The sequence below is a fragment of the Engraulis encrasicolus genome, chromosome 22 (genome assembly GCF_034702125.1).
Source record: "Engraulis encrasicolus isolate BLACKSEA-1 chromosome 22, IST_EnEncr_1.0, whole genome shotgun sequence".
Lineage (NCBI taxonomy): Eukaryota > Metazoa > Chordata > Actinopteri > Clupeiformes > Engraulidae > Engraulis > Engraulis encrasicolus.
This window is the reverse complement of record NC_085878.1, coordinates 36,554,493-36,580,841: the sequence shown is the minus strand read 5'-3', so window position 1 is coordinate 36,580,841 and position 26,349 is coordinate 36,554,493. Positions and strand designations below refer to the sequence as shown.

At 42.3% G+C, this 26,349-nt stretch overlaps 2 protein-coding genes across 5 annotated transcripts in view; one reads left to right on the top strand and one right to left on the bottom strand.

The window, feature by feature from the left end:
• Nucleotides 1-4,830, top strand: part of slc22a18 (solute carrier family 22 member 18) — a 33,415-nt gene extending 28,585 nt beyond the window's left edge. For both annotated transcript variants that reach the window (XM_063189291.1, XM_063189290.1), the window contains 3 exons: nt 2,405-2,506; nt 3,717-3,837; nt 4,546-4,830. In XM_063189291.1, coding sequence (XP_063045361.1) covers nt 2,405-2,506; nt 3,717-3,837; nt 4,546-4,730 — 408 coding nt within the window. In that variant the 3' untranslated portion in view covers nt 4,731-4,830. The remainder of the gene's footprint in view (nt 1-2,404; nt 2,507-3,716; nt 3,838-4,545) is intronic.
• Nucleotides 4,831-12,417: 7,587 nt separating this feature from the next.
• On the bottom strand, nt 12,418-26,158 carry nap1l4b (nucleosome assembly protein 1-like 4b). 3 transcript variants are annotated; one of them, XM_063189288.1, is made up of 15 exons: nt 24,964-25,191; nt 24,632-24,682; nt 24,051-24,147; nt 23,632-23,773; nt 20,033-20,116; nt 19,590-19,721; nt 19,404-19,475; nt 16,933-17,072; nt 15,744-15,889; nt 15,274-15,293; nt 15,050-15,169; nt 14,891-14,926; nt 14,566-14,622; nt 14,190-14,221; nt 12,418-13,196 (listed from the first exon to the last, which is right to left on the bottom strand). In XM_063189288.1, exons 1-14 carry the CDS (start codon nt 25,031-25,033, stop codon nt 14,216-14,218), a joined length of 1,173 nt encoding a protein of 390 aa, XP_063045358.1. In that variant the 5' UTR covers nt 25,034-25,191; the 3' UTR covers nt 12,418-13,196; nt 14,190-14,215. The 3 variants fall into 3 exon arrangements, with proteins under 3 accessions (XP_063045358.1, XP_063045359.1, XP_063045357.1); XM_063189289.1 differs by lacking the exons at nt 14,190-14,221; nt 24,964-25,191 and adding an exon at nt 26,091-26,158; XM_063189287.1 differs by lacking the exon at nt 14,190-14,221 and having other exon boundaries at nt 24,964-25,187.
• Between the last annotated feature and the right edge of the window lie 191 nt (nt 26,159-26,349).

Genomic DNA, 26,349 nt, shown 5'->3' with positions numbered 1-26,349 from the left:
TTGTTTAACCCCGTGTAGAAAGTCATCGGTTCCTTTTCAAACACTTAATAATGTTCTCGCTGGAAACAGCTTGGTATGTGAGAACGTCCTGCCTGCCAGTGAATCTAATCTCAGGTCACATGTCTGTGCTGCGCTACGCTAGTGTTGTGTCGAGGCCGCTGGAATTCAGGCCCCTGCCCAGTGCACTGTGCTGCGAGACAAGAGAGAGCTGTTCAGTTGTTTCGGCTGTACTCCCACATTGCTCATGGGCACAGCAGTGTGCGTGTGTGTGTGTGTGTGTGTGTGTGTGTGTGTGTGTGTGTGTGTGTGTGTGTGTGTGTGTGTGTGTGTGTGTGTGTGTGTGTGTGTGTGTGAGAGAGAGAGAGAGAGAGAGAGAGAGAGAGAGAGAGAGAGTGTGTGTGTGTGTGAGAGAGAGAGAGAGAGAGAGAGAGAGAGAGAGAGAGAGAGAGAGAGAGAGAGAGATTGTATGTGTGAGAGACGAGACCGCCAAGAGGGAGCTAGCCAGCAAGGGATCCCGGCTCTCAGACTATACCAACACTCCACTTCTTCTTCTACACTGAAACGTCTTTGTGTGTCGGAACAAGACAGTGCTGGAGACTTCAGCAGAGTCTGAATTCTTTCAGTGCTCCGTGGGGAAGAAGGAGCTCACATGAACTTGTTTATAAAATCCTCCCTGCGCTACTCTGACCCATGCAAAGTGTCGTTGTGGTCCTGCGTTACAGCTGTGTCGTTTGACCCTGGAGGATTAGCCTGTTTATGGACTGTAGATCCATTTCCTAACAGCCATCTTAGGATCCCCCAAGAGAAGAGCTACACACGTCTTAGCAGTGTTTACCAGGCTCATTGTCCCAATGCTTTGCATGATGTAGTCACATACTTTTGGCATATTCTCATAGAATAGTGCTGTTTGTTTACCTGTACCCTACCCAAAGCCTTTTGTAGTAAGTCGTTGTGTGTACCACAAATTCCCGCCGCCGCATTCCACTCCAACTCAAAAAGAGAGACTTTTGTTTACAAACACAGCGGGGGGAACGCAGGCGACACAAGGCCTCCGTACGAGCTGGCTGGGCCAGCCGAGTAACATTTCACACAACACGGTGACTCAATCCTTTCTCGCAAATACACTCATAAGCTTGTTGTGCGTTATGTATAAATATATCTGTTCATAAATTAAACATTTACTTAAGTGAAGTAGCTTGGTGTGTTGTTCTGGTGTGGTGCAAGAGGGACGTAATCACACAACACACATCAAGGCTTTACTCTAGCCAAAGTCACAATCTTGTGGCTTTCTGGATTCGTAAATTCATTGTCCATCAAGAGAGGATCGTTGCTTCGGGGTTTGATTTATTTGGTCTGCGAGCTTAAAGTTTGTGTTTGTGTGAACTGTGTGGCCCGCCACTAAACGACTTGGCCTGTTGCTGCTGATGGGTGTGTGTAGGTGTAGGAGTGTTTATGGCAAGTCAGAGGATGAGGTTCTGCTGGAGTAAGAGTGCGTAAGCAGCACTGGGCGCTTAGGTAACAGCTCCTCTGACTCATAGCCCCATTTGCGTGGCGCAATGAAAACAGCAAGATCTCCCACATTGCTGCTTAGCGTAAGCACTGCTGTAGATTTAGCTAAATCTGGTGTAATGAGAAAAGTGAGAAAATTGGAATAATTATGACGTGTGTTATGCTTTTGTGTCAAATGATATACAAAATATGTGATTGCTAAATATGAAGAAACATTTGCCAAAATCATGTCAGCATTGTTTCGGGCTATCATTCTTTCTCTTGTGTCAAATTACACAATACATTGTACACATACCAGATTAAGGGAGGAAATTGTGGTCATTGTACTTCTATTGTGTGTTGGAAAGAAAAGCACCTAGTTTTCCCAAAGCACTGGGAGAATGTGAGTCATGTAGATCAGGAGTCGAATGAGTCAGGAGACTTCAGAGAGTCCGCAGGTGCTACAGATATGCGCTTGATAAGACTCGAGCTCGAGATGACGCCTCTGCGGTAGCTGTCGGACAACAGGTTTTACCCACAGGGACAACTCCCACAGTGCTCTTACGGGTAGACCGATAACCCTGGCTGTCAGCCCCTTCTCATATACAAGCTCACGCACGCGTGCGCGCGCGCACACACACACACACACACACACACACACACACACACACACACACACACACACACACACACACACACACACACACACACACACACACACACACACACACACACACACACACACACACACAGTTCTGCCAGTCTACCATACTCTCATTATGTACTTCTATTGTCATTTCAACAGATATTAAATTATTTGTTTAACACATGCGAGGACAAAAGTTATGTCTTCACTAAGTTTAAGTCATACATTTGTTGATGGTTGTGTTTATTCTCGTCCCATCTTCTTCCCCAGATCATGCAGGGGGCCGTGATTGGACGCATGACCTCCAGATACCCAGAGAGCTCTCTCCTGCTCCTGTCTGTTGCTGTGGCTAGCGTGGTGGGCCTAGCCCAGGTAACACTATCTATGCAATCTCGCTCTTTCTGACATCACCCAGTTAAGTTGTACTGTGGTTCCTAGAGTGACAGATACATTCCAGTGCTCCTTTGAAATTCCCTCTTTAAAGCAACGGCCAATCGCTGATTAGGATGACTCTAGAACTTTCTGGAACAAGACATGGCCAAAATCACAATGTGTCACATAGCAAGGTATTGTACAGTACATTGTACAGTACGGTGCAATACAGTACAGTTACAATGTCTGTTCAACAGACATTTCTACAAATTATTACAAAGTTTGTTACATTATGTGCCTACACTATACATGGGTTCTATTTTTTTGTTTTAACCTGACTGCGCGAAACTGATTGTTGGAAACCGATGTCGGTCAAAAAATTAGCTCACGTGGTTGGCTGCCAGTGTCTTGCCACTGCTCATTACATCGTGTTTACAAACACAGTGAATCCATGTATATTTACGATATAGTGTAATAGTTAGGATTTTGGTTACGTATGTACAGTACATGCGGGGCACTCAAAGGTGTATTGTTACATAAGGATCAGCTGAAAACAGGACCTGTATAACAATGTGTTATACACACTCATGTTGTCAGTACACAGTGCACAGGACAAAACTTGACTGTTAACCACTATGCACAGAATTGTTGTGGATCCACTGATGAAGTGGCAACTTTGTAACTCACCACGAACAAAACACAGTTTGAGCTTACTGAGCAGCACCAAACTGACTCTCCCAGAAGTCACTTGGGGGGAGTGTGAGTACTGCTGCCAACCTCGCTCTTGTCTGTGCAGAGCGGCACAGGAAGCCACACTGACTGGGCCATTCATTTCTTCTGGCCCGTAACCCGAGGGCCCGACCGAAAAACACAACATCTGCTCTGTTCTCACTCCGTCCGTCCCCAATTCAATTCCATAAAAATTAAATCAGCGGGCATTTTTAGAAACCGGGCTGCTGCTGCCTGCACAAGTGGAGCACATGATGACACAAAAGTGCAGTCTGATGTCAGCTCCAAACTTTCCTGAAACTGAGCTTTAACATTTATCAGTTAAGAAAAAAAAAGGCCAGTACGACACAGCCCAGATTTTGTTTAAGTGTGTACATTGTGTTCAGCCTAATGCATGTCTTCCCTAACACAAACTGGGTATTGTTCCCCATCTCTCTCTCTCGCTCTTGCTCTCTCTCTCTCTCTCTCTCGTCTTCTCCAGGCTCTGATGGCCAATGTGTTCCAGTTCTGCTTCATTGTCATCCCCATGATGTTCTCCCTCAGCATGTTCAACGTCATCACAGACAGCATGCTCACCAAGAGTGTCCCTGCCACAGATACAGGTGAGCCAGGTGACCTGTGCCACTGCTGCTCCATCTCATGCAAAAGGGCCATGAGCTAGATAGCCCTGCCAACTGCATGGGGCATCAGGGCCCACAAGTCAAGGGTCTGGGTAGCCTGATGGTACAGCATACCTGCAAACTCGGCACCTTTTGGTGACAGTCACCTTTTTCCCAGCCAATTAGGTCATTCACGTGAATAGAAATTGAACCCCCGCTGTACACTGTCACCTTTTTTTTCTTTGACGAGTTTGCAGGTCTGTACAGTAGCCTGATGATAGCCTGGTGGTACAGTACAGTCTTCAAGTCAAGTGGTAGGTTTGTTCTTAGGGGCACAACAAGGCATGGAGACCCTCAAGAGCTTGGAATGGCTGACTGTCTTTTCGATCTACAGATTGCTATACAGTTTTCAGTGGAGGTAATAGCTTTGTTCCTCTGGCCACAGCAGAATCTTTACAAATTATGTCGCCGTGTCTTCACAAGTGTATTAGGTGCTCTTGGATGGGGGCGTCCAATTCAACAAAAAAGGTTAATCCAGGGAACTCCTAGTAAACAAAGAGGAAGCAAGCTAAAAAGTCTTTGAGCTTGGATTTGCAGTTGCTTGGAGTTGCCCAGATGAATCTTTTTGTTAAAGCTTTAGAATCTCTTCTCATTGGTGTTGTTTATTGTGCCACTTTATTTTGACTCTATGCTCTCTCTCTCTCTCTCTAGGCACCATGATGGGCCTGTGCGCCTCAGTACAATCCCTCATGCGCACTGTCGGACCCACCATTGGAGGCTTCCTGTATGAAAACTACGGTGTGCCTTCCTTTGGAGTCATACAGTGTGCTGTAAACATGGTCGTTTTTGCTTTCCTTTTCATGGACAGGAGAAAAGAAGCCATCAAAGACAGTTAGAGATGCACTAAGCACAGCCAGACTGGACTGCATTAATCCTGAGGCTATCTTTTAGAGAACGAACACTCAGGCCTTCTGTACCATAAAACTGTGAATATGATTTTTTACAGAAATTGTTTTTATTTTTTTTCTGGCTGCTACCCAAAAATCATCAGCTGAAATGATTATATAAATTTGCGCTCATAGTACTTAGTATAAGATGAAAGTTTGTCGTCCAAAGCTGATGTGAAAAGGCTGTTTCCATAGCTTATTACATATGCGTCCATGTTTACAAACAATCATCACATACACGGATGAACTAGATGAATGAATGAAATTAATGTTTTATGAAGAGGGTGTGTATCCTTAGCTATCGGTTATGGCTGCTGCCTTGTGCATGTGTGTAAGGTTAATTTGATTCTAGAGTGCCATAAAGATAAGCATCAAAGGAAGTCACACCTGGCAGTCCAAAGCTCCTTACTGCTGGCTGAGGCACAGACACCTTTGGAAGATAATGATTGTGTTGCCCTACAGAGTAAGCGGATGTAAGAAATATGATACGGAGTAAAGTGCACTTTTCTATTTGGACTTTTATCCATTCCGGACAGCACTGGATAGGCCTATGTAGTGGGAGGCTATACAAATCACCTTTTTTTTTTTAAGAGTAAAGTAAACAATCACAATCTATAAATCATTAATTCATAACTCAGGAATGTTTTTTTTGTAGAAAAGACATTTATTTAAATAAATATTCTGACATATGAAATAAATTAAAACATTAAAATGCACTGTTGAAATGTTCACGTCTCAACATGAATGAATAAATACAAACTTAATGTGCGCGAAAGCTTTCTTTCATTATTAAATATGTCTTGCAATTGTAAACGTGTGTGTAGTTCAGTCACTTCTTCTCAAGTCTCTAGATACTGCAGTAGTTCTTCGGGCTTTTGTTACATGCTGGTGGGGCTGCACCAACCGCTTTCCATTCCATTCCCAAACAGCAGCTCTCCTGTCCTTCATTTCCTTCAATACTTCATCTTCCCTCAGTATATCCTTCCTTTGGTCCAACGACTGTCTTCATGGTCTGTACTGGACACATGAAAGTTGATGTAAGTCAATGTCTAACTTTTTGTCACATATGTTAAGTAAAAAAAAGAAACAAACACACAGTCACTTTACAATTGGAATGGTAAAAGCTGACAGTTGCTGAGCGCACGTGAGAGCGCGCGCCCACTTGACATAATGGAAATGTGCATATGGATAGTAATAACACTCACCACAGAAAACTGGTAACTGCCGTTTAGGAGTTGTTCAGGGGGCTCTCGCCATGTGTCTGTCTTGATGTCCAGGGGATGCAGTGTCCGATTCTTGCCGTGACTTAAAGTCCTGAATGGCTTTTCGGTTCTGGAAGTCGATTAGTGCCATCGTGATGACAGCATTCCAACATCCATCCTCGTCCATGCATCTGAAGTCGATTTCTTTGTTGTCAGTGGTGACAATGGTGAAGTAGACAAACTTTCCTGTCCTCTCCACACAGTCAACTTTTTTGATTGACTGAAGTTTCAACTCTTTGCCTTTGGATTTCTTTTGAGCGTCGGGGTAAATGCTCAGACAGTCTGATGTCAGGACGCACGTCTTCCTTTTCCAGAACTGAAGCAAATTGTCGCTTCTTTTCTCCAGCTCTCCCTCCTTCAAGACCGTACAGTCTGAAGTCTCGGCCGCAGACATTCTCATTGTTCAAAACGGCTAGATTGTCTGGCTTAATAAATGTAACGTATGGCGCGTGTTTCCGTTGCTCGCCTGTCAGCCGTGTGTAGTCCAAGTGTTGGCTATGAATGGAAGTCGGAACAGTAACTTTTTATAGCAAGTGACTCTCCCTTCTCATCTGACGTCACGTAGGATGGAATGCAAGAGTAGGTTGGGTTTCACATCCATGAAGGGTTGGACCAAGGCGCATGGAACTGAGTGCTCACCAAAACCGTTGTTTGAAATGAAATGTGTTGTTCTTTGGTGCTTTATTGCCAAATGGATTAGGTGTTGTTAAACTGTTATTACAGCTAATACATTAAAATGCAATTACATTTAAAGTACAATTAAATTGCAGCCTTTGCAGGTCTATGAAAGTATATACTAATCAAGTCTGTAAATAAAACGTGTTGTTCTTGGTCAGTGCTTTACTGACATAAGGTATGGAAACCAATGAAATATTTTACAATGTTATTGCTATTGAAAAACAAATTTAATTGGCAGTACAATTAAATTGTGCATAGACCTATATATGAAAGTATCAACATTAAAGGTGCACTGTGTGGGATTGTGGCCAGAGTAGGTACAACTACGCTGCTCATTGAAACTGTGCTGTCTATTGACAGATTTGGTCTTTTCATGAGTGTTTACCAAATAATGAACTAATATTTACCAGTATGACCAAAGTAAAGTGAGTTTTGCACCTAAAAAATGTTTGTTTCTGGACATTCAAAATGGCGGACAATGCAGAATCCAGGGGATCCTTTTCATGTAGGCCTATGAAATGTGCAATTTTCCCAATCATAATGATTTGAATACTATTCATGAAAAAATTAACATGTATGAATGGGCAGCATGCTCTCTGGAAATAAACCACAAAAAATATTACACAGTGCCCCTTTAAGTCTGTATACCTGTGCTTGAATTAGTTATTTTAATTGAAAGGGACTTGTATTTTCACTGGGTTCCCTCTGTATCCACTGTCACCTTCTGCAGCCAATCCAGGTGTCTGTGTTGGATAGGCCAGGGGTTTCCGGACTTTACCATGATAAGGCCCCCCATATACCAGTCGATTCCAGCCAAGGCCCCCCTTACATGGGTCGTGCCACATAATATTTTCTGTGCACCCCCTTTTGTGTGTCAGTACCCCATTGGGATATATAAATAAATAACAATAATAGTATTAACGTTCAGAGATGCAATAGATTATTATAAGGCAGTTCTAATGCAATGGTAATGTTCAACTTATTTTAGATTGTTTTAGTGTACACTCATTTTTCCATTATTTATTTTGATTTGTTAAACCTTTTCTTCCAACTTGCTGAGGCCCCCTAGTAACCTCTCGCGACCCCCAGCCCCCACTTTGAAAACCACTAGCATAGGCTACCCAGAATTGACTTTTTCCAAATTCACCTGAACTGATTTCTGTTCAGTCACTGATTCCCACTGATATAATCTGGTTATTTTTACTCCCTTAGAATAGCTTTTCATATTTAACAAACACACAGTATGACAGTACATTAGCTTATGTAGAATATGTATGACCGTACATTAGCTTATGTAGAAAGTTTCACTCAGTTTTCTGAAATTGATTTTTTTTTTTCAAATATTGAATATACATTTTTGGAAAGTTATCCTTATTAATTCCTATTTTGATTAATTAAACTAGGCCTACTATGATTCTTTTTTATTACTGTTATCGTGTGGGTGCAGCGGAACATCATTCAAGTTCCCCTGAATAAAAGATGGTTATCATGATTCAGTATCATGTCCACCTAGAACCAATATCTTTTTATATTTTTAAGAATTTTTTGTGTGTCTTTTTTCGACTTTATTTGATAGGACAGTGTGAGAGGTGGACAGGAAGCGAATTGGGAGAGAGATGGGGAGGGGTTTGCAAAGGACCCGGGCCAGCTGCATGGCAGGCAAGTGCCCTACCGGTTGGCCACGGCAGGGCCAGAACCAATATCAAAGGGACAGTTTTGGGATGTGTAACAGCTCCTGTGCTGCCATGGCACCAGAAATAAAGAAAAAACAGTCTGTAAAATGAGGAAACTTGGACAATACTTTGTTATGCCGCCGGACATAATCTGTTGTTATCAAATGTCACATCTGAGATAAATGTGTCTTGATCCCTCATCGCAAGACAATGGTTTTATTGACACAGGAAATTGAGGAGTCACAGCATTCAAACATTGGTGTGCACCTGCCTGCGTGATTCAACGGGAAATGGTGTTTGCAGAAAAGGAGTGGGGCAGGATTGTCTCAACCATAGTCAAACAGTGTGTGGTACCTTCACTATGACAACAGCAAAAGCAAAAGCAAAAGCATGCCTAAAAAGGAAAAAAATCCCTTGTTTCCAGAATGAAACCGCAAGGCTATAAGTGACAAAGAGAAGTCACTGCCTGGCAAGGATGGAAATAAGCACCCGTCCACCTGCCAATGATGGGTAAATTTCAGTGGTGACGGGTAGATTTTTCAGCCCACCAGTCACTTTGACGGGTGAAAACTTTCACCTCCACTCGAGCTATGAATAGCCTGAATGTCCAAGCGATTTTTTTGTCCAATGGCATTTGCTATTTTTCACCCTGAAATTGATTAGAATGCAGGAAATTGTATCTAAAAATTCAAAAGACATCTGGGGGAAGGCCCCCACACCCCCAACCACGTAAGAAGTCCTCCTGTCTGGTGTTAAGGACATGGTCAACCTAACGCAAACATATAAATATATAATCATAATAATAATTCCAAAAATAATAGTTTGAATAATAATAATAACAATAATAATAAAACTGATTTCGACTACTATTGTTATTATTATATGAGTTGACTGGTAAAAACGGCGAGTGACGGGTAGATTTTGAAATCTACCTGCCACAGTGACTGGTGGGGAAAAAACTTAAAGGGACACTGTGTGAGATTTTTAGTTATTTATTTCCAGAATTCATGGTGCCCATTCACTAATGTTACCTTTTTCATGAATACTGACCACCACCATCAAATTCTAAGTATTCATTATGACTGAAAAAATGACACTTTTCATACATGAAAAGGGGGATCTTCTCCATGGTCCGCCATTTTGAATTTCCAAAAATAGCCATTTTTAGCTGCAAAAATGACTCTACTTGAACCATACTAGAAAATATTAGTTTATTACTTAGTAAACTTTCATGTAAAGATCAAATTTGGCAATAGGCAGCCCAGTTTCAATGAGCAGCATAGTTGCAGTACCCTTTTTGACCATTTCCTGCACAGTGTCCCTTTAAGTTCCACCCCTGCTGCCTGGCAACCATCAATTATCAATGGCAACATTTTCACCAATGGTGTGGGGCCAATGTAATAAATATATTTTCATGGAAGAGGAATGTGAAACAGTGCTCATGATCTGCGTTTTATCATCCTCTTTGTCTGATTACTTCCCTTTGAACTCTAAACTCATTAGTCAATGGTACTGTAGTTGATGAATACCCATGCAACTGGTGTGTGTCACATTAATGTCAGCGCTCAAACTTGTGATCACCCGACTCCCTGATTAAACAAAGGTGTGAAACATCTTACTCATTTCCTTGACGTACACACTTATCTTTAGCTGCTGCAACGGTTCACTCATTACATCCTGCATACATGAGAGTTCTGATAAAGTTAAGTGAAACAAAAGCAAGAGAGTAGACAGGGGTCAGTCATATACAGGGGCCAGTTGTAAAGTGGGGCAGTGTGATCCAGCCAGCCAGGGGCCCTGTAGAATTCCCCTCGGCCCCTGTAGCCAGGGCTTGCCTGGGGGAGAAATATGGCCCGGGCACTTCCGGCTAAAAGGGGCCTCTCATAACAGCGCAGAACTGACTCACCGGTGGGCCCCGCACCGTTTTTTTCTTCTTTTTTTAAAACATCTCTGAAAATAGGGACCCAAAAGGGAGTGGGGCCCACCGGAAAATGCTCACTATGCCAGATGGCCAGTCCAGTTCTGCCTGTAGCCTACTGATCATTTGGTAACAAATAAACAAAATATATTACAATAAATAGTATATTGGCCCATCTTGCCATTGTGCACCCCTAAAAATACAATGGCCCTGACTCGGTCACCCGACCCGAGTAAATTTGGCGTAGAACCGCCACTGTTCATACTGTAGCTCAGGCATAAAAGGTGAGCTTCCCAAAACTTCAAAAGCTATGCAGTTAAATCAGACAGATCACAATAATCGTAACCACTCCCACGACAATGCACAGAGGAGTTAAGGTTTGGTGGGGACAAGCCTAGCGGGGGATCACAAAAGATCAGACAGGCCTTCCACCAATTTATATGGCAACAAACAGATGTGTAATCTTGGCAAAGCACTGGACGGCAATAAGATGCGCCCTCACTTAATCTGGGGTCCCCGCTCGGCTGCGTTTCCACCAGGAGCTCCTTTAACAGAAACATTCCCCCCTGGGAGCCACCATTGTTATGCCCCACCCCCACTCCCCCTCCACCCCTAAACATAGAACACAGAGGGGTCTCGTTTTCACGGAGCCCTGGCGCGGCTCGGTTTTCAAAATGCACGCCACCCACACGCATGGCATCCCAGTAAATGCCCTTGTGATGGGCCATGCCAGGTATTTATGGCATTGTTCAGATAAGCCTCCACTATTTGAGTCGGGCTCAGCAAACCGTGGGAACAAAAGCAGGTGGCGCACAGAGAGAGAGAGAGAGAGAGAGAGAGAGAGAGAGAGAGAGAGAGAGAGAGAGAGAGAGAGAGAGAGAGAGAGAGAGAGAATCTCTGAGTGAGAGCCAGAGAGACAGCCAGACGGACAGGAGCATAGCAATGTGGGGACAAGGCCAACAGAATGAGTTTTGTGTGTGTGTTAAACTACGTTAACGTTCATTGTACATGTTCACTAGTGTCACTGAGAGGTAAGGTCCACCGTGACCTCAGACCAGTGGGGAGGAGGTGTGAAAAATGTCCCACAAAAGCATCATGCAGGTGTGACTTCCAGAAGGTGACCAACGAGGCATAGCAACAGATTAATACCCATTGTTCCCAATGCACAACTTTGCAACTCAGCACATCGAGTTCCATCATAAAAATAGTGCCAATAGTCATCACTGTGAATAATAGAGTGAGCGTGTGTGGGAGATTGACTGCATTAGACATCATCACTGCTGAGAGTAATCACCAGCTGTTAAGATTCCTCCCCCGGTATCAGATGGTCAGGAGAAGACAGAGGGCCTCCTCCTGAGAACAGGAGGCATGTTCGCACACTCGGGCTCTGAATTGTTTTTCTGCAGGAGTCTATTTTTGAAACAGTTGTGGGCAAATACTGTACATCATCAGCACCGTGGCCAGGCACATGGTTAGAATTTGATTTTGTCTGTACTTACAACAGAACTTTATGTGGCTCGTCCCTTTCATGAAGTTATCAAGTTTAAATAAGGATATGAGCTCCTTTGGAATGCACAGAGGTGGACAGTGAGAGTATAAATTATTGCATCTTCATAATAAATGCCAGATAACCTCTACTGGCAACATTAAAACTTAGCACAAAAATGGTTCAGGAAGGATATGGTTTTGAGTCACACAAATTGAGTTGAGTCACATGGTGGTTTTGAAAAACACTAATTAGCTGTATAAGAGTACTGTGTTAAATGCCACTGTACTCTTCACTTCATTAAACCACTCCTACCAAACGTATTGAGCAACCTCCATAAAAACGCAGGGTGTAACAGAAAAAGACGTGACGCTGTTTGGCAATATACAGGTTTTAATTCCTTAGTAAGCGCTTGGGTCATCGAACAAGAGCACTGTTGTTAAAGTTTCTATAAGGGCTATGTGTCCACAGGGTACGGTACACTGGAAGTACGCACATTCTCTCTCAGGGCTCTACCAAGCAGCATGAGAAGACTGAATATGTAGAAGTCCAAACCACTTAAAAATGAAAAAAGGGGGGAAAAGGATGAAAATATTCATATAAATAACCTTGCAACAAGTGAACTAATCATTTCATTTATTATTGACCGAGGGGGGAAACAAAAAAAGAAAACCATAAGTGGGTGTTTTGTGTCCACAGTTTCACATTGTGTGCTCACCCTCTGATTTCTTGGCATATAAAACCCTGAGTAACCTATGATATCAAGTCAACACGCACTTGTTCACTTGATTCTTTTTGGGCTGTGAAGGAGCATACGGTTTTGAAAGGGCAATCTGGAATGTGGCATCAGATAAAAAAAGAGGGGGGGAAATAACATTTAAAAAAAATAATAATATAAACAAAACAAAAACAGAAAACATAAAACAGGATGTGACACTTCCCCAAACATGTGATTGGATAGTTGCTCCTTGCTCTCATTTCAACCCCTGTTGTTTACAGAACAAAATTGTCTGACCACCACCCACCCCCCATCCCCTCCCCTCCCCTCCCCTTTTCCCCCAGTTAGCAATTATATATTTACAATTTCATGAACACCATCTTTTTTTAACGTTTTAGGGCCGCATAGACAAGTCATGCATTAATAAAAAAAATTGAACCTTTTGTAGTTTTTATCACCCCTCTTCCACATTTTTCTGTGTATTGCGTTGGACCAAAAGAGAGCGAGGCCGACCAGGCACTCTGCAGAGAGAAGAGGAGGTGGTGGTGGGTATATGTGCTCTACAGAGTGGCGTCCAGCTGGGTTGACTCGAGTGGAGTATGGGGCCTCGTGGAGGAGACGCGTCATGCGGCTCCCGTAGGTTACTGCTGCTTACACTCTGCAGGCTGGGGGTCCCCTCCCTGAAGAGGACAGAGGCAAGGGACGAACCAGAGACACACACAGACACAAATGAAAGACGAGAGAGAGAGAGAGAGAGAGAGAGAGAGAGAGAGAGAGAGAGAGAGAGAGAGAGAGAGAGAGAGAGAGAGAGAGAGAGAGAGAGAGACACACATATGGATGGAATGATGACACAGGGGAAACAGTACAGAGACAGTAGGTAGAAAGGGAAGGAAAAAGGGAGAGGGGACAAAGAACAATTTAAGACCGCAGGGCACTTGGGGTCTTTGGAAGACAAGACAGAAGAGTTGTACAGTATGCAGAGGGGGTTTTAGCCACAGTGTATGTGGACAAGAAAAGCAGCAATAACGAAGTACACAAGTCACCCGGTGTCAGACAGGACAGGAGTCCAGTGTAGTGAACATACACACACACACACAGACACACCTACAGTGGCACACCAAGAAAGGGTGCAGCTACCTATTTAAAAAAGCCAGGGCCTCCTTGAGCTTGCCTGCTTACCCATTAGGTCTCCGTACCGGAACGCCGCCATCTTATGACCGAGGTCATTCTCTACCAGTTGACGTTGAACTCTAGTGCTGGCCATATTAAGGAACCAGCCCAGCGCAAACCAAGTAGTCGCCACACTAACTGGATAATAACCAGTGACATGCGAGTCCAAGGGGCAAAGGGGACAAAGCAACACTAAGGAGCCCTTTTGGTTTTTTTAAATGTTAATTTTGTTAACAATCTAAGAGCCAAATAGATGAACATATAAATGGGAGGACGTACTGTGTTTTTGTTGTTTTTTTTGTTATACAAGACAGGACAGGGGATGTTAATCGTACAGATATCTACTGAGGTCTATAGAAGGGGGGACAGAGAATGTTGCAAGTCCCGAGAAAGACAGGAGACAGACAGATGGGGGTGGATGAATGGATGAATAATGGATGGATTGATGGACCTGGGGATAGGAAGGAGGAGGTTGGAATGTGCCCGTGTCATGTCCCCCTTACCTAGGAATGCATGAGGGTAGAATGACTTATGCCTGTAAGAGGGAAGGGGGGAGGGAGGGGTCAGAATGGTGGTTGGGGGGACAACAATGACAGGCACCCGGTTAATGTCAACATAAATAAGCAACAGGGGTCCTGCCAACATCATGCTCATTCGCCTATAGTACACCAATAAACCATTAGATCGAAACAAAGGAGTCGGTTCATATCTTCTGAGGACTACACGATCAAGATAGAGACAGAGTGGAGTGCCTTATGTGAAAAACCAGTCATTGACCATTCCAATGCACTTCATGCAAAACAGAGATAAGCAACACTAAAAGAAAAAAGTCATGCCGTCAGTCATGGCCCAAATGTGATATGCAGTGGTTTAACTGACCTTGGTGTCGCTCTCTCCATCTTCATCATCATCTTCATCACCTTCCTCTTCCCCATCCTGTTTATAGAGGAAAACATCATCAGGCTGCTAGTGCTACACAGCTGAAAGCTCATTTAAAGTAATTAATATCATTACATAACTCCATACATGAATACATTTTTAGTGCAGTTGTTTAGGGATAATCAAGGTGGATTTACAAACTGGAGTTACATAGATGAGGATTAGATAGCATGAGGGAAAACGTGCTGGTGTCGTAAAAATAATGCTCGTGAACAGACTTTCGATGTCAATAACTGAAAAGGCTTGGCCTTTCATCTAGTCTCACCTCTTCCTCGCCTTCATCCAGCTCCTCCTCTTCAAACTGAGGGCCAAGGCAGACACAAAATCCAAATTAGTGAAGGCTTGACATTTCTACATGTAATGAATGTAAGCTTGCACATGCACACCAAACAACTTTTTTTTTTTAAACGCTAAATGAACGTACACTTTCATCGTCCTCCAGTGCCTCCCCAGTGAAGTAAAGCACAGCACGAGGAACTATCCTCTCCCGGAAGAAGTGGCCGATCTCGAAATCTGTCGCTAGGGTGAACTCGGAATCCTCATCCTACACACACAAACACACACGTAAAATGACAACATCTGTCAAAGTTAACAAATTATACTGTCGCAGAATTGGAAACCATTCACTATTTAGAAAAACGAACTTACCAACTCTCCATCTGATGAAACTGTACAGAGAGAGAGAGAGAAATAAATTACTATATTATGAAACTAGAAATAGACCCATCTACTACCAATAGTTCATAAGTGCATGACAACAGTCAGATTCACAGGGCCATACATTCAAAGCAGTTTTGCTTTGGATCCGAGTGGCTTATTCACTTCTGACCAGATGGAAAAGAACCATGCACCATATCTCCAGGAGCATCATCAGGTTAGAAATGAACAAGCCTTTTGGATTTAACATCTTCCACTGCATATAGCCAGTTTATGATGTGCCATCTACCAAATTGAATACTTCTGCTGCCCTCTGTAGGCCCTTCTGGGTATTTGCAGCTAATGCATACTGGTGGTCTCCAACTGAACTGAACCTGACTTGTTTCCAGACAGTTAACCAGGTGTTGCTTTGAAGGTAAAAAGAAGAAAATAAGCTGTCAGAGTAATGTGTGGTGGAGTACCTTTGATAGGGTTGAAGAAGTTGAAAAAGGAGTCGTTGGGCACTTGCTTGGTGACTGTCCTCACTGTCCCCCTTCCCTTGTGTTTCTGCTTCTTCTTGATGGTCTTCACCGTTACATCCTTGCCCTTCTTCCAGTCTATTTCACATCTGAAACAGAAAGGACACAGCCACAACCACATTGCGTATAAAAATCTATTAATAATAGTACTTACAATAAAATTACATCCAAGAGCCATTAAACTGAAAACATTTTTTTCGGGTACTTCACTGGTCACTGATTGACACTTATTGTAAATCATACAGTACAGGCCAAAAGTATGGACTCACCTTCTCATTTAATTAATTCTCTTTATTCTTGTGGCTTTTTAAAGAACATAATACATTTTCAGAGAGGGCATCGTTTCTGTGCATGAACACAGAACACAAAAAAATGAAAATATATAAAAATTAAAAACAATTATTTAAAAAATATATTAAAAAAATGCCAAACAGTGACATCAACACAGCAAAACTGAGGGCCCCACATGTCTCAACAAGCTTATTTTTTTGTCATGTTTTCAGTCATTCGAGTCCATTTTAATTTATACAAGCAATACAAGACAGATTTTCTTGATCTGATAATAGGTCACTTGATAAGCATAGCTGGTTATCTAGGTGAAACAGTGATACAAAAAGTAAAAGTTAAAGTGAAAAACCCTGCCACAAATTCCCTCCAACACAGTTTTGACCTCTACAAGTAACTGGCTATGACTCAATATCATATCAAGAAAATGTCTGTAAAATGCTTGTATTGGCAAATGTTTAAAACTAGGTTTTAGGTCTCAAAATTCCAGTTCTACAATTCTAGTGAGTTATTGGAGGACTTTAATGTTCAATTAGGATTGACATGACTGTCTGGGCATTTTTATTTGAAAATAGACAAAAATAAGCTTATTGAAATGTGTGGGGCCATCAGTTGTGCCGTGTCGACGTCAGGTGGATAGACAGCTGTCATTGCTGTTGGACAACAGCTAGAATTATATTTTTTGGTAAGTACGTAATTCTCCATGTGTTCATGCACAGTTTTGATGCCCTGCATGAAAATACACAATGAAAATCCACGAAAATAAAGAGAATGCATAAATGAGAAGGCGAGTCCATACTTTTGGCCTGTACTGTACGTACATTTTAAAAGCTGCCTGCAAACTCACCCTTCACAATCAATGATTTCTGGGCCTTCAAAGGAGAATGGGTCTTCAGCATCGGGCTCAGACTTCATCTTGTACTTTTTAGTGAGGACAGTGTTGTTAAAGAAGCTGTTGGGCTCAAAGTGAAACTCAAGTGTGAAGCTCTGGTGGAGGAAAAAGACATAAAAGACCAAAGAGAACAAACAAATTTAGTTTCATAATATTAAAATAGGTCAAACAGCTTTACAAGAAATATTTTCCATGGTCCAATTATTTTGCCAAATATTACAACAAAGGGCCATCTTTGAGAAAGGCCCTATAATAGTTTAATGCCAATTGTATGCATATCCTTTTATTTCAGGCAAATATTTGATAAGGGTCATTCCACGCCAAATCAACAGGAGCCTGCGCACTTAGGTCTCAAAAAATTCTGAAAATATTACTGAGTGTACCCATGGTACTTAAGAGAAACACTGTTACTTTATTTGAATGTAAGATGTATACTCTCCATGTTACAGCCAATTTCACTGGGGGAGGGGGGTGCCCATTTTGTTCACACTCTTTTTTTTGTCAAAGTTCACAAGCCCGTAGCTCAAGAACTAAACCATGTAGGAAGCTCACATTTGGCATGCTGGTACATAGATAGGAATAGTTTGTTGCAAAACTGTCAGTTTTGGTCTGTATGATCCTGCATCATCATAGCATTCCCTCAAATATGATACAAATTGTACTGGAGTAGAGATGTTAACCGGTAACCGGTTAACCGATAGTCGACCGGATCAACGATAACGGGTTAAATTTTCTACCACCGGTTAACTGGTAATAACATTATAATAATAATTTCCTCCCAAAAAGCCCCCAAAACTATAATTTTGAGGCTTTGGTACGATAATTCAGCATTTTCCATCTAGCGACACTGGCTGGACATGACGGGTCCTGTCTGAGCAGCAAAAAGAAAGGCTTATGTGAAAAATAAAATTTTAAAAATTCAGTGCTGTGCCTATCAGGCACGCAAACGTTATATCATTTAAGATTGCCGGTTAACCACCGGTTAATGAGTCTCAGTAACCGGTTAAGATATTTTTACATTTTCGCCATCCCTATACTGGAGTTTTTGGCTGTGCTCTGTTTAGGCCTTCAGAAGACATATTTGTGCCCAACATAGCCTCATGATTTTTCCCCTTGTAGATACAAGTAGAAACACTCCCATAAAAATCTATAAATAGAAAGGAAACCCCATCAGTGTTTGACCAGAAGACCTCACAAGTCTGACAAATCATTTTAGGTGTCATTTTCAGAGCACCAGAACACCTTGTGGGATTGTCCACAGATTTTTATTTTATATTTTTCTTCATTCTCCATGAAGTCTTTTTAAAAATGCCAATGAGACTTGTCTTATGTGATGTTTTCTTTTGTAATTTCCACCCTGAACATGGGCAAAATGCAAAAAGAGAGCAACATGATTTCGATAACATTTAATGTAAAGACTAAATAATCAAATGCAAATGTTGCCCAGACATGATCACCCGAGAGTCCCTGTGCAGGGGTGCAGGTATCCCTTTCAATTTCAATGATTTCAGGAGCGTTCAATGTGGGAGCAGGTTCGCACACCAAAAGAGACAGTAGGTCAGGCACAAGGAGTCATGTTGTTACTTTTTTTGACCAGCAGATGGCAGCGGAAGAAACGCATAGAAAACATATTGCCCTCAATGTGCATGTTGCCCATGTTCAGGTTCAAAATTTCAAAAGAAAACATCACATAAGACAAGTCTCATTTGCATTTTTAAAAAGAAGAATTCATGGAGAATGAAGAAAAAAATAAAATAAAAATCTGTGGACAATCCCACAAGGGGTTCTGGAGCTCTGAAAATGACACCCAAAATGATTGGTCAGACTTGTGAGGTCTTCTGGTCAAACACTGATGGGGTTTCCTTTCTATTTATAGCTTTTCATGATAGTGTTCCTACTTGTCTCTACAAGGGGAAAAAAATCTATGTTGGGCACAAATATGTCTTCTGAAGGCCAAACAGAGCACAGCCAAAAACTCCAGTACAATTTGTATCATCTTTGAGGGAATGCCATGATGATGCAGGATCATACAGACCAAAACTGACAGTTTTGCAACAAACTATTCCTATCTATGTACCAGCATGCCAAATTTGAGCTTCCTACATGGTTTAGTTATTGAGCTACGGGCTTGTGAACTTTGACAAAAAAAAGAGTGTGAACAAAATGGGCACCCCCCTTCCCCAGTAAAATTGGCTGTAACACGGAGAGTATACATCTTACATTCAAATAAATTTACAGTGTTTCTCTTAAGTACCATGGGTACACTTGGTAATATTTTCAGAATTTTTTGAGACCTAAGTGCGCGGGCTCCTGTTGATTTGGCGTGGAATGACCCATAAATAATTGTTTGCAAAATGCTTACAAATCTAACATTCGACAACTCCCATTTTAATCACTGAAGTAAACCCACACAAATGGGCATTTACCATTGGCTCACTGGGTGCCGAAAAGATAACTTTGATATCTTGTAGGTGTTTCAATATGGGCTCGTCATGTTCCTGTTAGAAACAGAAATAACAGGACAAAAGTGAATACAGAAAACCTGCTGCAAATGACTTGGATATTATGGTTAAGGTACACTGTTTATGGCCATTTTCAGCAAGCAGGCTCACCTGTAGCATGTCACTGAGCATGTCGACACTTCTGAATATAGTGAGCCAGAACTCGGGGATTCCCGATGGATTCTCCTCTGCTACATCTCCCTCCTTTTTCTCCTCCATCGTTGCTTTTGACTTCATCTCCTCCTACAAGTGCACATTTCATTATAACAAACAAATGAATGTAAGCATTCAGGAGGCTATACAACAAAATGTGGCAATGTATAAACTGCTTCTGTTAATCCAGAGATGGTTATAAACCTACTTGTAAAAGAACCCCGGGCTTTATTCCCTCCACTTGTCAGGCCTATGGCTACTTCAGTGTGAAAATAAACCGATTTGTTTCTTCACCATTTTAGTGGTACAACTCCAGATTTACCAGTGTGAAAAGCTTCTTAGCATATCCAACAGTGAAATGGAGTTTGAAGGTTGACGTGTTGTTCAATTAAAGCACTTACAGACAGCTCTTCCTCCTCGTGATCGCTCTGCCACTCGCACTCCTCGTCTGTTGGTTCTACTACTCCGCAGACAATACCTTTTCTCTGGGGGGAGGGAGAGAGAATGGAGCAGAATGACAACAGGAACTATCTAGCACTTGTTAAAGAAGTGGGAATGCCCTTCTCTTATTTCCAGAAGCTTTTAACAACCCTTGTGCTCCAAGAGCACCTCTTTTTTTGCCAACAATCCTCACCCACTAACCACCTCCTCAATACCCACACGCATTTGACTCGTTCTCTTTGCGGGTAACGCCACCCCAGACTACGAAGACAATTACACGATTCTGTGAAATTTTTAGATGTTACTTCACGTGCGAGGACTGGATTTCAGTATGAGCATGGCTTGATTTCAATACATGATTTCTCCAAAATCTTGCCCCAGTCATCACCACTCCTGAACAACAACACAATGAAAGTAAATCAACAGTAGGTTCCTGAGGCAAATCACACACACCCTAACCTGCCAACCTTGAATATTTTTTTTGAGTAGCAATTTATCGCGGCGCGGCAATTCACGGCGCAACAAACACCTACAAGTGAGAAAATGTGCGATACCATGGGCCGCCGGCGGGCCCATCTCTGAGAGGCTACTTTGTTTTGCACACCTTGGGTTGCCAAATGTCAAGGGGGAAAATATGGGACACTTCATTCAGGCAGGGGGAGTAGGGGTCCTCTCCCAGGAAAAAAATGCTTTTCTTAGATGCAATTTCCTGCATTTTAATGCATTTTAGCCTAACATCCCGTGTATCTGGCAATTTCACCAGATTATCTTGCTCTTCACAGTACTTTGAACTACCATACATGATTAAACTTTCATGGAAGATTTTGTTTTTGTTTCACACCATGACACCAATAAAATGCTATGGTATAGTGTGCTGGAATTCAGGCCTCTAAATTAACTTAATTGATCACCAGCCAATATGGCTGTTAATCTTACAAGTCAAACATACCACCAGTCTGGCTAGTAAGTTATCCTACCAGCCAAACAGAGCATTTGGTCACTTGGGGGGTGTTAAGGAGCTGGAATCGAGTATGAAATTGAAGCATTTGCTTATTATTTTTTGGCTGTAGAAGGTATATGTAGGGAAATTTATAATTTGATTATATAATACAGATGCATTTCAGTGATTTTTATGAACAAAAAGTTGAATTGCAATGATTCTTACATCATTTCCCCCAATATTAATAAATGGTGATGTTGTCACCTACTGTGAAGAAGTATCAGCAGATTGTAGAGAAAAAGATAAAGACAGGTGTAATCTAGGCTAGGATAATATCAGGTTAATATTATTACCTTGGGGGCTAACATCAAAATCACACTTGCATCCATTCAGTAGCCTACACGTCATGTGGCTCTACCATTGACAGTATATTCTATTTACTGTCAATGGGCTCTACTGATGGACGAGGGCTAATGGCCACTTGGAACTTCCACAGTAACTTTTGAGGTGCATGCACGCTTCTTTTTTCCACTTCTCTACATATTGGCCCATCTACCCTCATTTCCCGTCATGAGTTGGCTATTGTTCAGTGTTCTGCACATACATGATGACAGGATAATATATTTTATTAATAGATTGCCATACGTGATTACGGATAGTTCTAGTCGTGGAGTCATGCATATTTTGGTATGACGCACAATACCTGTTACACCTGTTCACAGAATGGGCCACGACTCCAGTATTCCTATGTCTTTATACGGTGTCATGGTAGATTACGGATGTACTCCGAGCACAACCGTTAGAACTATCGCTTTATTTCCCCTAGTTAAAATGATCCGACGCAAAGGGAAACCGAATTTAGTTCGCTGCTAATCTGCTAATTTATAGCGCAGTAAAAGTCAGCAGTCGACCACATTTTCTCATTCGGAAGTAATCTCTTTTCGGTCCAATATCAAAAAAAGTACCAACATATTGCCGTCAAATACGGCGAAACATTGGGTGAACCATTATGTTCAGGACGACAGACCTCGAGCTTTATTTATTTTCATAAGTTTACGGATTTAGCAACTGGACGCAATTCACTATTCCCATTGAGGCTACCTTTCTCAAAGCCCATTTACCTTTGAAACGGTGATTTTGACGGTGCTCACTTGTAAAACTACAGCGACAGCACCAAGATGGATAATATGACAGGAGGAGGACACTTGTGTCAGAGATCATAGGAGTAGTCTCTCTGCTTGTGTGTCTTCGAAGCAAACTTTCTATCTGCAGCTGATACCTCGCCTCGAGCGGAGCGACAACAAATGAAGACCCCTAAACCAGCGTTCTGATTGGTCAATATTTCCCCCCCACACGTTGCTGGCCACTGACTTCTAGTTATGGGCTGAATTCGAAACGGGAGGCAGTGACTCGATGACTCTCCTCCTACATAAACAGGTCACTGATCAGATAGGTCAAGTTAGCTGATGAGGCAGCCGTTACGAACGGCACTAACGAGTGCGCCGCCTTGCGCATTTGATGTTACGGCGATTCTTGCGATTCTATGGCGGGAGTTACGTTCATCACGTTAGCGCTTATCTTACGCATGCTATTTGAACGGTGAATGATCGTCAGACGGCGGAATCGTAAAATAGGCTATAAATAGATCTAGCGACAGCATATTTAGATACTACAATGTTGATTTATGCATTCGATTTTCAATATCTACATACATAAGTGTCAGAATAAAGAGTATGATAAGGTAGTAGCTTGGGTAGTAGCCATGTTTGTTTTTCAGGTTTCCGGTTGAGAGGGAGGTGGCGCACAGCATGTTGGGTACCAAGGCAGCAAAGTCAGCATCTGATGTATCCTCGAAATATCCTCGTTACGCCCACAAATGCAGTCAACTGCCGAGAGAGGAAATAAAGCAATTTTTCGTTTCGATCCACACTTCATGACTCGATGTCCAGTTAGCTCACTGGAAGGACAGCTGGCTTCCCTGTTTCGAATCGGGCCACAGAAGTCTGTGTTGCTGGCCAATGGAAAGGCCAGCGCGAGAGTTGCAAGCAGAGCCATATCTACGGCTCTGGCTGGTTGCAAGTCTACAGAGAAATATAATATATAAGGGCCCGTGAAAACACTTTGCTATTGGTTTTTCCCGTATTTTGAAGTGACAGCGCCGTAGTTTGATGTCAAAATCCGTATCTGCTACACAAAATGCGTAATGGTCGGCAGGTATGCACACCCTAACCTGCTCCCTTGGCACAAAAGGGCACACAGGGGTGACAATCAATTGTGAACTGCCAAACAATGACACCTTACTCAACATGCACTGCTGGAGTATAGTTGACTGACAATAAAAACAGCTCAACTAACAATCAGCCAAGTGGATGAAAAAAAAAAAGACAGAAATCGTTGGACAGGTCACAGGAAATTGCTCCGCCACCTTGATAGAGGACACAAGGGTGCAGGAACAGACGTGCAAATAGTGGGAAGAACTCAGCTAACACTTCATGCGAGATTCGATAGGCAAATACCCCAGACACCCCAGTCATAATGTTCCCGAAAGTGAGTCCCAGATAAGGCATCAGTCGCAGTGTTCCCAAAGAGCAGAGTCGGGCCTGGCCAGGATCTTCTTACCTTGTCAAAGAGGGGCTGATAAAGGGCGGCATATTTTCTTTCCAACTCGTGGACCTCTTCGTAAAATTTGGCTTCTATGTGTGCACTCTTCACCTGTAAGTTCTTTAAGGCATTCACTCTTCTCTTCACGGCCTTCGGTAAGCTGAAACAGATGGGAGCAAAAGCAATTGATATTAATTATGGCTTCTTGTAAAAATGTGCTAGCTTGTGTAAGCACAACAAACAGGGATGCAAAAACAAGGCGAACACTATGTAGAACATTTACTTATAACACTTCACAGTGTGGACCAATGCTTCATCAAAAAAGTGATGTTTAACTTCAAAACACATCATTAGACATTGCAGTTCCATAAACGCTGCATTGGCTGCACATAGCAAGACACAGCTCAGTAACTACACCAGTCTCGGTCAGCTCTTACTTCTCCAGTATGGAGGGACCATGTGGCATGTTGTCCAGTCGGTCCTGCAGTGCTGCCAAGGCCTGTGGGTTCTGCATGACTTGATCACCCACCTTGCCTGGGGGGAGAGAAAGTGACATGATCAATGACATAGAAATAAGTTTACCGTCACCAAACTCTGAATGTCTGTAATCTGTGTTAAATACAACTAGCTGCAGTTACCAGAAAGAGAACCCCCTTTTAAAACAAAAAGTAATAGGAATGTGACTGATCAAAAGTAACAATGCAAGTGTGTAACCATTTGTATGCATGCATCCACACTCACAGCTTACAAGTGCATAGCCTTATCAGCAATGCTAATTTCACAGGGATGTCTTGGCTAAGCCAGAAATTGAACTTCATTAAAAATGCACAGTGACATTTGATCTGACAACCATGCCAGAGGACCTAGAGAGTCCTCAAATAAATATCTAATTACCCACCCAGATATAAGAACTAATTGCCATCAAATAAATATTTCAGTAAATATCGAAAGGACCTGGCACTAGCCCGAAAAGATAAAAATCAGTCCTTCAGATCTAGTACATCACACCATCCAATACCTTTGGCTTCACCCTTGTCTCCGTCCATTTCAAAATCACAGCTCCAATTTCCTGGAATAAAGCACAGCAAGGTCACATGCTGCCATTATTGCCATGCATTGCATGCATGTAAACATTATAAATATATTCTCATGCCATCTTACAATCACTCAAAACCACACCACAACCAGTCAAAACAAACCAAAACGTTGATGGTATGGATCGGGAAGGTCTACCCCAAGGCAGCATTACACAAAGTTAAGAACGCATTGCTTTATGTCCGAAATTACCAGATTAAGATTGTGTCAGATAAAGCCTGTCAAGCGCACTGTAGTTACCAAGCTGTCATTTACCGTCATTTTTACCGCGAGATGCGCGGCTCACCCTGCCACTGTCAGAGGCGCAACAACCCCACAGTTTCATTTCATTTCGTGCGTGTACAGATGTTAACTCCTAGTGGCGCTTGTAAATAGCGGGAACAATATACTTTGTATAAAATGCGACAAAAACGCACGGCCTTGTATTGTTTTGAAATAGCAACACGTTCGAATCAGTCATGCCGAGTACGATGTTGCGCAGTCCGATGACGCAACACAAGCTTAGCTAAAGTGAGGTGAAAGCTCGAGCCAATTCATTTATAAAAGATACGCGTGTCTGTATGAGTGACTGCACTGCTACACACCTAATGCAGAGAAATACCATACACCACCCAAGGCAGTGTCATCCCACAACAACGTCAACTCTTTGAAATGTCGTGGCTAACAAATGCTAGCCAATTACATGGGAGTTAGCGAGGACCGACATGCTAGCAGACTGTCGAGCTACAATAAGTTAACCAAAAGGCTACGAGTACTGCTGCGTGCCTACATAAGAAAATAAATTGGGCGGTGCCACTCTTCACGCGGACATTGTATAAAATGCACCGGGTGAGTAAGCAAGTTAATAAATGTCAGTGTACGAACGTGAAACACACACCTGTCTGGGTTACAAAATCAAACAATTAACAACCTGACATGTAGCCTACTATTCGTAATATCTGCAATGATGACATGGCTAGCTGGTATGCTATCACTGCCATAGCCTACCTCACAACATTTCAAGCTAACCTAGCAATCTGTAGCTGTAGGTGGTTAGCAGCAGAATAAAGTATTGCGTTTGCTGTATGTGCAATTTACGATGCACGATATCAGGCAGATGGCTGAAATGTTACTTGTTCGTCAAAATCGTCAGTTTATTCAACGAATCCCAGCAAACAAGCAGGCATTTTTCCTTTGCTAGCTAGATTTGTTATCTCTGAAAAGCCAACACTAGCCCGCGCCAATAAGCTGACAAAATGTACACTGCACGAAGTACATTTCACAGGTTGTAAGACAATGCGCAGTATTTCCACTAGTGTTGCCACTATGAAATAATTAGTGAACAGTTAATACAGAACAACTGTCAAATTCATAATCTTTGTTCCCCAAGTTCCGACCCTTACCTTGGTTTGAGCTGTTTTTTATGACTTCACGCTCCAGGCTTCAATGGAGTGGCCCACTATGCAGTAAAGTTGAACCTCATTGGCCAGTGACAAAAGTCTACTTTTGGACACCAAAATCTCAAACTCAGCACTCTACTGAAAAGTGCTGGAATCTGTTGCCAAAAGTCATCAGACATTATAAATTATAAATAATTAAGAATGAAGTGATTAAAAAATAATTTTGTTTGTTTATCCAGTCAAATTCTAGCATTGTTGCTTA

What these genes read in the sequence shown, in the direction of transcription:
- nap1l4b (XM_063189287.1), bottom strand. Translation starts at nt 25,033, where the DNA reads ATGAAACTGTGGGGTTGTTGCGCCTCTGACAGTGGCAGGGTGAGCCGC. An exon ending in TGCTCAGTGACATGCTACAG is followed by an intron (nt 19,476 to 19,589) that starts GTGAGCCTGCTT and finishes TGTTTCTAACAG; the next exon opens with GAACATGACGAGCCCATATT. An exon ending in GAAATCATTGATTGTGAAGG is followed by an intron (nt 15,890 to 16,932) that starts GTGAGTTTGCAG and finishes TTTCTGTTTCAG; the next exon opens with ATGTGAAATAGACTGGAAGA.